At 37.1% G+C, this 15,106-nt stretch overlaps 1 protein-coding gene across 1 annotated transcript in view; it reads right to left on the reverse strand.

The window, feature by feature from the left end:
- The window catches only part of LOC144636142 (ATP-binding cassette sub-family B member 10, mitochondrial-like), a 31,684-nt gene extending 18,640 nt beyond the window's left edge, over positions 1-13,044 (reverse strand). Inside the window, exons 1-3 of the mRNA XM_078495278.1 lie at positions 12,345-13,044; positions 5,542-5,748; positions 1,264-1,466 (exon numbers count right to left, since the gene is read on the reverse strand). Coding sequence (XP_078351404.1) covers positions 1,264-1,466; positions 5,542-5,748; positions 12,345-12,702 — 768 coding nt within the window. The 5' untranslated portion in view covers positions 12,703-13,044. The remainder of the gene's footprint in view (positions 1-1,263; positions 1,467-5,541; positions 5,749-12,344) is intronic.
- Between the last annotated feature and the right edge of the window lie 2,062 nt (positions 13,045-15,106).

Here is a 15,106-nt window from a genome sequence, read left to right on the forward strand (position 1 = left end):
AGGAAAATAAATGTTCATCTAAAAGGGCCTCCAATAAGATTTGAAGTAGGTAGCTGCCCTTGTAGGGGTGTAGAATGGTCCTTGAAATATAATGAGTCTCGGCAAATTTTAGGGGAGTCTCGAAATCTTGGCTTCACAAACAAGTGTCTTGGAATCTTGAGCTTATCTTGGAATCTTGAATTTTGCAATTTGAATTTCAGAATCTCTCCCAAGCCAGGCAAAAGTTTAATCTGAGTGAACTGTCATAAAATAACAGCAAACAACAAAGAAAACCACAATACAACACTCTATAATGCCCAAATAATTTGCTGTTCTGATTTGTCTAGAAATAATTTTTAGTAGGACACATAGAACAGTCCTGACGTCTTGCAGTAAGAAACTTTCATTTGACATAAGGATAGACATGTTATGGTTTTACATGACGTGTTGTTTTTACCTGAAGAGAGCCACAGAGCGCTCTTAAAGTCTCGCGCTCTGATTTTTAAATGGGGGCGTCTTGGTCTCGGATTTTAAACAAGGGTCTTAGCATCCCGGCAAGTGTCTGATTTTACCATTCTACACCCTTCCTTTTGCAGCACCCACTGGAGAGCAGTATTGGAAGGTAAAAACATCTCCCCTTTATAAAGGCTGAATGTATTTAGCTCATTCTTGTTTACGTGTAGCTGGCAATTAACAACAGAATACCTACCAGAGTTCTGGCCACTGCGTTAATTTTTTCAATCATTTGTCATTCAAAATAAAACCTCTTACCAGACAACATTTTTTGTTTTTGTGCAAAATCCTTTCAATCCTTTCACATATTTCGGTTTTAGCTCTAATTTATTGATTTTAATTGTATCATTATATAATATATATCTAGTGTTAGGACCTCTATGTAAACCACTTTAAGTGATGGAGCTTCCTAATAAAAGATTGTTATTATTATAATTATTAATATTTTCTATGGCCCTTGCACTTCTGTCTCGGTTAATAAAAACATCTAACTTATTAACCAAGTGTGAGTGCTGTACTTGGAGAATATCGTAGAGGTCTTGATGGTATGGACAAAGTGTAGCGAGGTCCTTACAGAAAATACTAAGACTGCACCTTGAATTTCTTATTAATTTTCACTAACTTGGGACCATCCTGGAAAAATAATGCTCACTGTCTCTCTTGCATGGACCTCATTCCCTTTGGTCCTTACCAGAAAGACCTCGGGCAATAATCTCCACCAAGTACAGCCCTCACACTCAAATACTAAGAAGTATAAAATTTCATACTTACCATCATAGACACACCAGCAACTGACTGGGCAACAGCTCGCAATCCATCAGATACATTGTCTGTCACAGCCTTGCCAACAAGAATGGTGTCTGCTGACAAGCGATTGATGAGTTCTCCTGTTCTTGTTTTATCAAAAAACGCTGTTTCCTGCCTCAATATTGCACTGAACAGTCTTTCACGCAGGCGCTTTATAATTTGCTGGCCTAAAAATATCAGAGAGACCCAGACAAAAGAAACAAAGATTCAACACTTACACAACACTAAGTCAACACTTAGGCCCAGCTTGAGCATCACTGGTTTTTATAACATAACTTGGCTAGGAGTATTGCTATTTCCCTGTATGGGATGCTAGTCCACTGTAAGAAATCCCCCAGTATTTGTCAAGATGCCTTAAGGAGGCTCACAATAGTTTTACGGTCGCCTGAGGCCTGGGTCTAAACCTCGCGAATCACGCGCGTCACTCGTGGGATTTTTCAGCCATGAAAGAAGAAAAACAAACATGGCGGCGCGTAAATTTTTTGTTGAAGTCTATTTTTGTCCAGTTTTCAGAGAAAATAGCGTTTCCACGACATTTTTAGCCACACAGAGTCTTTATTGTTACTATAAGCTGAAGAAAAAAATGTTTGCCGATCAGCATACATGGTGCCGAGGAGAAAATTTTATGTATACACACTGGGATCGATCGTGTAGACTTTGCAGTGGACTTCCAACCAAACCTGCGAAATTCCCGAAACTTAATGCAGCAATAGATTATACACGTTTACTTCTTTATCTTTCCTTGGGCGGCTTTGTCTGTGGCTTTAGTTTACTGCATTTCTTAATGGCACTTCGATTTACAGGTCAACTTAGTGACTGATAAACATGCAGATGAAAGCGAGCAAGCGACTCTTCTAGTCACTCTTCTAAGCAAATCGAGGGCATTGACCAGCGGACAACGTTTACGCATACGAAAGACGGGATCTTGTAAAGGCCAGATTTTGGAACGTGCGTGGATCACACGTGGCTTTTCTTGAAACGCGAAGTAATTTAACTGAAAAACAAGTCCGATGACCCCACTTTTTTATTTCAAAATTAGGTAGTGTGGCCTGAGAGAAAACTACAGGTGAAATTTAAAAAAATTATCTGGACCGGATTTTTAGTCAGTCAAACATTACGGTTTTGAGTAATTACATAAAATCTGCTCCAGAGATTTTTTTCAAACTCTTTATAATTGCTCCCCTTTTTATGTAGAATTGGATAAGATTCAGAAAAATAGGGGTCACCGAGTTAATTTTTGCGCTATTACCAGGGTTCAAAATAAAATTTCGTTTTTAGCCTGAATTTGTCGGCTTTTTTTGTCAAGGCTCATTTTTTTCCCAGCTGTTAAGGTCGCGGGGGACACCTACAACATGAATAAATTCATGAAGCGAAATTTTGCTTGACCTGCATTTTTTAAAACGCTTATTTCTCGGCTGTTATGGGTGCGATTAAGCTCAAATTTTACAGAGACATACAGAAATGATGAAAGACTATGAATGTGATCTTTTATTTGGTAGATTGCACTTAACGGCGATGTTATAGCCTCATTAGTTCCAAATTGAGAAGAACTTGATTTTGGGGCAGAGTTTGCAGAACGAGTAGGAGACAGCACACTGTGATCTTGTCAAAAACGAATCAGTCAATATCTCAAGGGTGTCATAACAGAAGCAGATTTTTTAATTTAAAATTTGCCAGCAAGTTATGGTGGTTTAAATGTGCAAATTTGAATTCAATGCATTCTCTCTTTTTTTAAAAGCGCTCTTTTAGAATTCCGCTTCTGTTACAACACACTACAGTATTCCTAGTTTAGCTGTCTGCAGTGGAAGCTCATGAAGTTCTGTATCCGCGCTGTAATCTCAGCCCCAAAATTGTCAGAAAAGTCCAAACTTTGAGATTTCCGAAGGTCTCCCGATCAAAACTCGGTTTCCAAATGGTAATTATGGTAATTATATTCCACGCTTTAATTGTGAGAACAGTGCGTTTTCTAACAAAAAAGACACGATTGTTTATCAGTGAATATTATTATGATAACTCTGAGTTACACGGATATTAGGCCATAGACTTCCTTCAATCTATATAAACGCATGAAGTTAAGCGTTGTTGTAAATTGGATAAAATCTTGTAAGAGTTCAAGCATTTTTATGTTTTAGAAATCAAATAAACATGGAAATTTTTAATAGCCCTTCTTTTCTTTTGAGTAAACATTTTTTCACAAATAATTCCACACGCGAACACATCAAATCACGCACGCGCTCATATTTTTTTGCAAATACTCGCTCGTTAAGTTGTCGATGTCAGTCGTTGCACTTCGTGCATACGCTTTAAATAAATGCATAATGATAAGCCAAAGGTGTCCCTCGCGACCTTAAAAGAGCCATGCATTTTCAAGGGACACAATCCATTTGCATACATGATGTACCCATAGGACGTACCCATAGGTTTGCAATGTATTCTGGGGCGATTTCAAACACAGTCAACCCTTTGCAAGCTTTCCGAAGTGATGGAATGTTTTACGGCATTGCAAAAGAATGGATTGGAGCAATGTGACTTATTTTCTTATTTTGAGTGTTTGAGAAGTAAATAAGATCTTCCAATATACTTTTCTGGAGGGACAAAATACCTGAGAAGGTGGCGCAGCCCGTTATTCATTTTAACACAGAAATGAAGTCGTACATGTAAAACCGTAAAACCAAAAGTTTTAGTCGCCAAAGATGAAATTTTGGTCGCATTAATGCAGTGAGTCGCACTCTCTAGCCCTGTAGCTGCTTTATTGTCTGATATGAAATGTTTACTTCAACATTCCAGCAACTTTGATTTCAGTTGGCCGATAAAGGCATGATATTCTATTCCTTCGGTAGTAGCCGGCAAGTGTCGTCAAAGTGCCGGCTGCTACTGATTACCGTTAGAAGCTCCATGATGGCTCTTATTTACGCCCATATACTGTTGCTATGGTAACAGGTGATGACATCATATGATCATATTTCGGTTCACTGACGATCGAGCTAGAAGCTATTCCCAAGAAATTGTAAAAAAGAGAAATGTTATTTCATTTTATTGAATCCCTTAAATGTAAAAGTGCTAGAAAACCTTAAAACTATTGTGAGCCCCCTTAAGTAATGTTATTTGTTAATAATCCAGGGAGGGGAGAGGCAGTGTGACAGAAAAGTGTCTTGTGCAAAAGAAAAACAACACAATGATCTGACTTGAAGCCAGACTGCTTGATCTGAGTATGATGCTGAATCAACAGGTTGACCAGAAATTTAACAACCAAAATTACATGTACATGGAGACCATGGTGGGCATTAATTCTCGATCCAAATTGATTGGGAACAGTAGATGAATAGCCACCATGTGGAAGTGCCGCTGCAAAATTCCCATTTTATTGCAGTACCCAAATTCAGAGTAAGCAAATCAGGGAACAGGGATGGCGCAGTGGTGAGAGGGCTCGCCTCCCACCAATGTGGCCTGGGTTTGATTCCCGGACTCCGCGTCAAATGTGGGTTTAGTTTTTTGTTGGTCTTCGTCCTTGCTCTGATGGTTTTTGTCTTGGTTCTCCGGTTTTCCTCCCTCCACAAAAACAAACACTACAAAATTTGATCGGGAATACACAACCCTACAAGCTTATAGCTTTAATCCTCACTGTGTCTAAATAAAGGTAACTTATTTATTTTTATTTTTAGAAGCCTTATCTACTACCTTAATCGCAGTGTCATCAAGTCACTGACTTGAAAGTTAGTGAAATTGGGTTTGTTAAAATAATACCAACAATGTTCAGTGTAATTGTACCTTTTTGGCTTCAGCAGCATACATACATGAGGCTCATTTAGTCTAATGCCCACTAGGATAATTATTTGGCTTGACTCATACTTTGCCAAAGCATACTAAAAAGGTATGATTAGGAAGCTAGAAGCCCTCGACACTAGTGTGATGTCAGGTCAGTGACTTGATGACACTGCGATTCAAGGTAGTAGATAAGGCTTCTAAAAATAAAAATAAATAAGTTACCTTTATTTAGACACAGTGAGGATTAAAGCTATAAGCTTGTAGGGTTGTGTATTCCCGATCAAATTTTGTAGTGTTTGTTTTTGTGGAGGTAGGAAAACCGGAGAACCAAGACAAAAACCATCAGAGCAAGGACGAAAACCAACAAAAAACTAAACCCACATTTGACGCGGGAATCAAACCCAGTAGTGGATGATGATAATGATGATGATAATGATGATGATGTTTAATTAATTAATTATTAATGGTTTTTCTTACCAGCTGTTTGGATGAGGTAAACTCTTCCAAAATTTGCTGCTCCACCCAACAGAAACACCCCGCAAAGAATTTTACAGACGTAAGAGAGTGTTTCCACCATCTGGGCAGTATCTTGGCTTGAAGTATAAATGATGTCGATGATCTTTCCCATACAAAATGGAACAGACATAGTAACTGCTGATGATATGAACAAAAGACCAATGGCTCCTATGGATAGACAGAAATCATGAAATAAATAATGTTAATAAATAAACTATCTGGAAATATTAGTGAAGTTATCTTAATGACTGCCAGCAAACTAAAAGTACATTAAACTGTAGTTACAGTAAAGTAGTAGATATACGATTATTTATTATAAAGGAAGAAGAAAGTGCCTGAAGTTTTTCCTTAAGAGCCCAGACAAAAAACTTTTTTGTCCATTATAGCCCAATACCTAAGGCAATTTAATAGTATGAAGTGGAGCCTGCTTAGAACCCTGTAAAGCTGTTTGCCTTAAAGTGCCTATGAAGTAAAAAATATTTTTGCGTTTTTTTGTAGCTTGTTATATGTACTTTTCGAAATGCCCGAAAGCGAATAGTGGTAAAGAGAGAAAAATCCGAGTTTTTGCCGCCTAAAGTTCGAATTTGACGTCTGAAAAGTGGGGCCATTTCGCGCGCGGCCAAAACGATCATATTACAAGGTCGTGACGTAGGAAATTGTTCAGACGACTCGAGCGTAATGGCGGATAAGAGAAGGGAGAGTGCAAGAGGTAACAAATGCGTGGTCGGTGGCCTCAATAAAATCAATTGCCGGGACAAAATAAGTACAGCGAGAGTATCGATGCATTATCTACACAAAAACTAAACTTTGCGGCAGAACTGGAGTCGGTTTTTGCGAATTCACGGCGACGATGTCCCACAAATCAGCCTCCAGCACATTTTGACGAAAGCTGCAACGATGGTCTTCGATAAAGCGTTGGCGGCATTTTATTCAGACAGTGGAAACCATGTCCAGCTAGAGGTATCTAATCCAAGGGGCTATTGCCACAAGAAACACTGCTCGTCAAACTTTCCTCTTGTCTCTCGCGATCGGAAAGCACATTAAATTTTGTGTTTATGCACTTAGCTTTAATATATTTGTAGATCTGTTTCGATTTCTCAAAGCACACCACGACTCGCGCGAGAATATATGAAGTAAATGAATCATACAATAAATGTAACGGTAAATAAAGGCGCCCCAAGTTATTTAGTCAAGTAATGTTTGGTTTTATAGGCCGTGTTATGATTAATGAAGCTATCTGGTAAATCGAAGTTATTGCTTCCTTTCTGGGCGCCATTTGATTTTCGGTTTATAGTGCAAACTACAGCACCTAAATATATATTTTTGACACCCACGAATGCCACGTAGGAGAATTATTATATAATAGAAACTGAATATATCTGAAATATTTACAATATGCATGCTGTTAAAGAAAGCAGTCTATACTAACACATGTAAATGTAAATATAAAGTAGGCCCTGGCCCTGGTCAAAGATTGTATACCTGTCTTATTGAATGAAAGCTTTGTTACTCTCATTTGATTAATACACAAGTTCCATCAGTTTACAACACACATATAGTGAGACTGAAGTATAGCAACTTAGTGTTGATGGAATGCTAGCCCATAGCAGATAACCCCCAGCATATCAGATAATTTTTAAAGTAACCATTCATACTCCTCGGTTGTGTGAGGCACTCACAGAGATTGTAGTGTCTCACCCAACAGCACAAGGCAATGACTCAGGGCTCAAACTCAGACCACTTGATCCGGTGTTCCAAATGCTAACTGTTAGGCCACGGTGTCTCCCTGGAATGTGCTGATGTGTCAAATGTTGCTATTATACATTTTTTAAGTTTCCCAAATCCAAGTTTCTAGCTCTCTCAAAACAGTATTATTGTTTCCATTCTATTATAAGTCACCCAAACCCCAGTCTCTCAGTTGAACAAAGTGAGTTTTGATCATTACCTGTATTTTTAATCAAACCCTTTGTACCTGTCAACTTGATGTTTTAGTTTTAAAAACAAAGAAAATCATTCTGTACTTTTTTTCATGGACTGGTACTTTCAAGTGTACATGAACAATAAACTAAAAAATTACATCATAGTAGGATAGGTATTCGGTCACCTCGCCACCAGGGAATCTCGCCACCAACCAACTCGCCACCAAAACTGGTGTATTCCTCGTTCTTTAATCCATGAGCCGAGGTGACTTCGCTTGGTGGCGAGTTGGTTGGTGGCGAGATTGCTTGGTGGCGAGGTGACCGGCATTCGTAGGATAACAATGCAAATGTTTATTGTGGCAGTGCAGTGTCAGGGGGGTGTTCACATGATCCCTGGTGTGAGATGAAAAATTAATACTGTCTGTACATAAGCCATCTTTTTGGGTGTGCTGAGTTTTATATTGCTTTTTAATAAAAAAATATATATATGAAGCAAACAGTCATCAGCCAAGTCATATTCCATGTTTACATCACACCGGAATAAATTTTTATAATGGGATGAAAATCTTGCAGCGGTACAGTAACCAGGGTAACCTTGCACTGGTATGACGTGCTCTGGTATGACATTTTATTGTGGTGTTTAATCATATAATCACCCTCTTAGTACAATGTGCCAAATATCATTCCGAATGCAAGATTTCAAGTGCCATAATGTAGGGTGGGTAGAATAACAAGCATCTGTGATAATAAAATATTTTTATAACCTTTTCTTTTTTTTTTTTCTGGGAATTAATTTTGCAGGTAAGTAGCAGAACCTCTTGCCCTCTACAAAGAAGGCCAACCTCTTTCATAACCCCAAAGGCAGGAATTTATACCAAATGTTATGATCTGACATGTAAACATTAGCTGGTAATGGGCCTTAACTATCCCAGCCCATGTATCCACAAATCTAATAGATAAGCCATCCATATGAGTCTGCCATTGGGATTCTAAAGAACAAATTCAAAGTATAAAATTAACAGGGATCGTTTCAAGTTCAAAAGTCCTCAAAATTTCAGTGACTTGTAAATGTGCACTCTACCAGGCAGAAATATATAAATATATATACATGTATCAGATTATTAAATACACACCAGGTTTATTACCATACTGCAGCTTAAAAGTTCAACAAAAAAGTGACAGTTTTATCGGGAACCCATCATAAACTGGAGGAACTGAAGAAGAAATTTTCAACCCTTTTAAAAATCTGATCGCACGGGATAGCATAATTTATGTACACACAGTCAATAAGTAAATTTGTATTTATTGCATTGGAATTTTTTTAAAAATCATCAAACCATACAGCCACCCAAAGCAAATTTATTATTTGCTTTTTTACATTTGAAGAGTTACATGGATTAATTGTATTGGGTATTCTCCGTTCATATTAAACGTGTTCTGTCGCATCGCCAGATTGAACAAACCTTCCATGACTGAGACTCGTGCAATAAAACAAGAATAAATACGACAGTAAGGAAGGAAGACGCTAATAGACCGTCATAAAATACTTACTGGTTTCAGGTTAATCGTCTCGGCGACTTAAGCATTTTAGATAGCTTTTCTTCCCAGACCAGTTGCACGTAATAAACATTGCGAGAAAAGACCCGTCTACTGCCGCGCAATCTCTTCGTCGCTTGATCGAGTGAACCTTCAGTCCCAACAACTTCTGTTTTACCGGAATCGATCCTCTCCGATTCTTGCTATCGAAATTTCATTCGAAGAAACAATAAATTATCGCTGCCTTATATTTAAATCGAGATAAAAACTATAATTTGGAGTAAAACTCGAGCGGGAACGCGCACACTAATAGAAGCGATAAGAAGCAATATGGGGTAAACAAATCAGTGGAACAATTTCCTACGTCACAGATCGCTAACTCGTTCCCAGTCTCCGGCCCCACTAATTTGTCGAACCAGGGCCACTTTAAGCGGCAAAAAATCCGATTTCTTTCTCTCTGACATTATTATTTTTTTGGCTTTTCGAAAAGTAGACATAATAAGCTACAAAAAAACGTAAAAATATTTTTTACTTCATAGGCACTTTAAACCTGGAGCTCTAAACTTCATTAGGCCAAATATTCTCCCCCCTGAATAAAAAATATTGTACCTGCCACAGGGCCATTGGCAGGAGGGTTGCGATGGGTGCATCCACACCCACCCACGGGCCATAAAGGTCCGCCTAATCGGGGAGTGAGGGGTAAAATGACTCTCATAATGCAGGAAATGTGGACTTAAACAACTTCATTTTTTAAAATTTCACGGGGGAGAATACCCCCAGACCCCCTGAGATGTTCACGCCTTTGGCGCTTGCACCAACCCTTGCAAGATCCTGCCTATGGCTCTGTGCCATTGTACATATGTACAACTGGTACTTTACACTGAAGTGAGAGAAGATGAACAAAACTTGGTCTATAAGTATTAAGCAGAATTCAACTCAAGTCAAATGCATGGGAATCTCCTGTTGACATGGAGGAGAGGGGATGGCGGTATAAAGTTCTCACTGGATAAACATTTTAGACTATGAACAAATATTTTTAGTTGCACAATGTTATATAATGTTAATAGATAACTATTTGTAATTAGTTTTTTTAGGACAGTAGGTATTTTTTTATTTTAGATTGTGACATTTGTTCTTCCTTTTAGATTTTAATACTTTTTATTTCCCATTTTTAACCTTAGTTAGTAGTATTTTAATTCTTGTCCTAGTTTTTAATCTTAGTTAGCATACAACATGGTTTTGTCTTTTTATTGTATTTTAGATTTTAACGTATTTTAATGTTTAACATTTATTTTCTCAGAGGACCCTCCTGAAAACCACCCTCTAGGTGATTGGAGGCCTCCCTTAAAATATTATTTATTATTATAATTATTATTATTATTATTATTATTATTATTATTATTATTATTATTATTATTATTATTATTATTATTATTATTATTATTATTATTATAAGCCTTTACTTATAATCTATGAAAGACTGGTCAGGTCAGATGAACTGCTATCACTGATCCACATAATCTTATGCTCCGGGATTAAACTGATTCTCCCACCAGGTTTCTTAGCTGAGGAGGATGGGTTGACATTATTATAGAAAATTATTGGTTTGTAATTGTTTTTTTGTTTTTTGTTTTTTTTTTTTTTTTTTTTTTTTTTTTTTTTTTTTTTTTTTTTTTTTTTTTTTTTTTTTTTTTTTTTTTATTTTTTTTTTTTTTTTTCTTTTTTTTTTTTTTTTTAAAAATTAATCAAAACTCTCAGTGAGCTGACCATCCACTCATTCTCGTCCCTAGAGCCGCTTGTACCTCTTAGCTGGCTGAGCTTGGGGCACAAAGTGGCTCTGGGGACACATGATTTGATTGGCTACATTTTAACAAAGGGAGTTTCAAATCAAGCCAATCAAATCAACCATTTAAACTCTAGTGTACAAAGGGATTTTTAAACAGTTCATTTGATTGGCTGTTCCTTTCGTGAAGCCAATCAAATCATGTGTCCCCAGAGGCACTTGTTCAGGGTTTGTACACTTTTTCGGGCCAAAAATTCAAGGACTTTTCAAGACTTTCCAGGAACCTTTTTGGAATTTTAGGATTTTTTCCATGAACTTTACCCCAAATCAACGATTTCTAGTCTGTTGTGCCGTTGATGTGCTTGCTGAAGAACAAAAAAACGCTTATTTTGGCGGTCTTCTCATTGCCTTGAAGCTTTTTGATGTTCAATAAAAAAATTAAGGACTTTCATGGAACGAAAACCAATTTCAAGTACTTTCAAGGCCTTGAAATAACTCCTGAAATTCAAGGGTTTTCAAGACGCGTACAAACCCTGCTTGTTTCTCATGTAGAGGCTCAGCCAGCTAAGAGGGGCAAGCAGCTCTGGGGACGAGAATGCCATCCACTGGGCTTTAGAAATGGTGACCAGTTGCCTTAGGTGCTGTCCAGGCTCTATCACGATGACGATATGAGCGTAACAAGCACTCCAGGCAATGTAAAAAATATAAACTCTTCTAATTCTTTTTAAAAATATCCAAATAACCAATATGACAATTTCCTGTGTTTGTTCAACAATACAGCAACAATACAGCATTCAGCCAATCAAAACATGCATTCCCTATGGATTAATACTTTCCAAATAACTATGAATACTACCCGGCGATATCAATCAAGAAAACCAATCATTGATTGCAATCAATATAATCAATAGAATCAATAATAATCCATTGATTATTATTGATTGTTCTACCAATCAATAAAAATCGATACTCACTCACCAAATGTCTTATTGTTATTGATTTTATTGATTTTCATAGATAATCAATAACTGATTATGCAACTTTATGGTGCATAGTAGCATGGACGTGCGTCATAAATCACGGGCATATTACGCCTCCAGGATGAATTAATTGCACACGTTTTTCCTTGCATTCCCACCGGGATGAAGAAAGTAGAAATTAAAGTAAAAACATGTCTTTCAAAAAAATCAACGTTTAGTTTGCTTTTTTAATATGATAAACTGCAGTAAAAATGCTACACTTGAAAATTTGATTTGTCACAGGAAATAAAGTTAACTGAATGGTTTGTTAATTCATACAGTGCATTTTATTGCAAATAAATAACAAATTTCATAATCAATAAAAATCAATGATAATCAATAAAAATAAATACTCACTCAACTTTTAGGCATTGATTTTTATTGATTTCCAATACCAATCAATTAATTGTTATTGATTATTATTGATTATTATTGATTTTATTGATTATTGATTTTCATTGATTGATATCGCCGGGATACTAGCTAATAAAGCATTTTAGTGTTTACCTGCAAGGCTCTTGTATTCGGGTTTCGCGAGTGAAAGTATCCGAAAAAGATCTTCGGACTTAACCTGTTTCTTGAAATTGCTTTCTTGTGCAACTGCCTTCTCTTTTTCCCCATTATTTGCACTGCTGTAACTCCGCACAGAGTTAGCTAACACTCTACCACGATCAAATATATCTTGGCCTTGCAAACGGACCAAAGCTCGATCTTTGAGTAAAGCATTTCCAGCATTTGTCCTATAAAAACATGCTCGATCCAGTCGTGAGCGAACGTGCCTATAGGAGTGAAGAAACCTTGACCGGTTGAGAGTGAATTTGTTCATTTGTCTTCCCAGAGAAGCGAATGCACAGAAAGCAGACATGATCGCAGACGAATGGATAACAATATTGACCTGCAGCTCCAAAATCTGGGATGGCAGCTACCGCAATTGAAGAATTTTCCATCGCAGCATAGTTTGGCTTGATAGTTGCGTAGATGAAAAGGTTCTTGCCTCGTTGGTTTTCGCAGAAAACTTCGTAGAATATTGGACAGATCTGACGTAACTTCACACACTTTCCAGAATTCCGCGCGCAGAGAGAACCGCTGACTAATACGTACCATGTTACCCCGATGGGGAGTGGGGATGGGGTAAACTGCCATGCTCTTTAGCAGATGAAAGCGGCCTGACGGCTCATCACTATTGCAAACCTACCGTTTTCCATGTAGTTCCGGAATTAAAAATCTCTCCGGTAATTTTGGGTATTTGGCATGGTTGCTACACAGAATATTTAGCACAGTGGACTCCCCACCACCCCCACCCCGCAGAGTACCCATTTGTACGTGACAGCTACATGAGCAGTTCCTTCATCTCGAGCGGAATATGCTAGTGAACGAGTACTAGTAGTAGACCGACCGCCCAATCATCCAATCACATTGCACGTTTTACAAGGTCAAACATTTGCACGGCTGAGTGGGTAAAAAGAGAACAAAAATCAAAGTCTCTTCGAGATATCGACGTTTTTGCATGAAGTATGAGTCGAAGGTTTATCCTGTGCATTGTTCTTCGAACTTATCATTACAGTTTCTTTGTAGTTTAGTTTAACAATTTCCTATCTTCGCGGAGGAAATGCAGCCATATAATTTTGTCAAAAATGGCTCGTCCTATGGTGGCCCATCAGTGCCATAGTATTTTACGCTGTATTTTAACATTTTTTTTTCCTTTTTTATATTATTTTTTATTGTTTTATGCTTATTTTATATTTTTCTCTAATTTTTTTTTATTCTTTTTCATTTTATTTCCTTTATTTTTATTTTTGTTTTTAATTATTTTTTATTTTTTATTTTACTTTACTTATCTTTTTTTCATTTAATTTTTATTCATTTTATTATTTTTTTCTTCAAAAAAAAAAAATAAATAAATAACCGGCTGTGGCCCACAAGCGCCATAGCAAAGAAAAAAAAAAAAAAAAAAAAAAATGCCGTGGCCCAGGAGTGCCATAGCCCATGATGCATTGGGAAGGAGTAGTTAAACAACATGGCGGCGCGGATAAGGAACGATACATGGAAAGAAGATGAAGAACTGACGCAGGATTAAGGGGAATACCTGAAACGGGCTGAAAAGAGATGACATTTTTAGCATAGAAAAAGCAGGTGACAGGCCAACACAGAATACTTTGTTCGTGACATTTGTACATTTGCCGTTCTGATTAGATTTGGTCGGCCAATTTATTTTTGCTTCTCTTTTGTTTAAAAAGGGCACTATACGCTGTCAGCTGTATTATAAGGAGTAGTTTTAAGTTGAATAGAGTCGTAAGACTCTATTCAACTTAACGGACATTGTCGACTTAACGGACTCTCTTAACGGACATTGTCGTAAGCGGACAGCTCTACTTACGGCCGCCTTGTCTGAAACCCCGTTTTAACTCCCATACAAACTCTGTATTTTTACATTCTCGTAAGCGGACATTCCCGTAAGCGGCCGCGGACACTTTCAGAGATTACGACTTAGACTTTTTCTTTGTTTTTAAGCTCCCGTAAGCGGACAGCCCAAAGAAAATCCTATTAACTACCCTTGTATCTTGTTTTTGTAAATAAACTTCACATCGCCATTCGTCACAGTGATTTTACAGTAGTTAAAGTATCATATTTTAGTGCTTGTTTTGTCGTCATCCACGTCTGCCCGGTTATTGTTAGCTGGGCAAGTTCCCGTAAGCGGCCATCTTTCCCCTACACTTCTAGTGGCCGCTAGATCTAAATCTAATACAGAACGGCAAATGTACAAATTTTACGAACAAAGTATTCTGTGTTGGCCTGTCACCTGCTTTTTCTATGCTAAAAATGTCATCTCTTTTCAGCCCGTTTCAGGTATTCCCCTTAATCCTGCGTCAGTTCTTCATCTTCTTTCCAGGTATCTTTCCTTATCCGCGCCGCCATGTTGTTTAACTACTCCTTCCCAATGCATCATGGGCTATGGCACTCCTGGGCCACGGCATTTTTTTTTTTTTTTTTTTTTTTTTTTTTTTGCTATGGCACTTGTGGGCCACAGCCGTTTTTTATTTATGTTTTTTTTTTTTGAAAAAAAAAAAAAATCAAATAAAATGAATAAAAATTAAATGAAAAAAAGATAAGTAAAGTAAAATAACAAAATAAAAATAATTAAAAATAAAGGAAATAAAATGAAAAAGAATAAAAAAATTAGAAAAAAATAAAAAAAATAAGCATAAAACAATAAAAAATAATATAAAAAAGGAAAAATATGTTAAAATACAGCGTAAAATACTATGGCA

Source organism: Oculina patagonica, chromosome 13 (assembly GCF_052425735.1).
Source record: "Oculina patagonica isolate OP01 chromosome 13, crgOcupat, whole genome shotgun sequence".
Lineage (NCBI taxonomy): Eukaryota > Metazoa > Cnidaria > Anthozoa > Scleractinia > Oculinidae > Oculina > Oculina patagonica.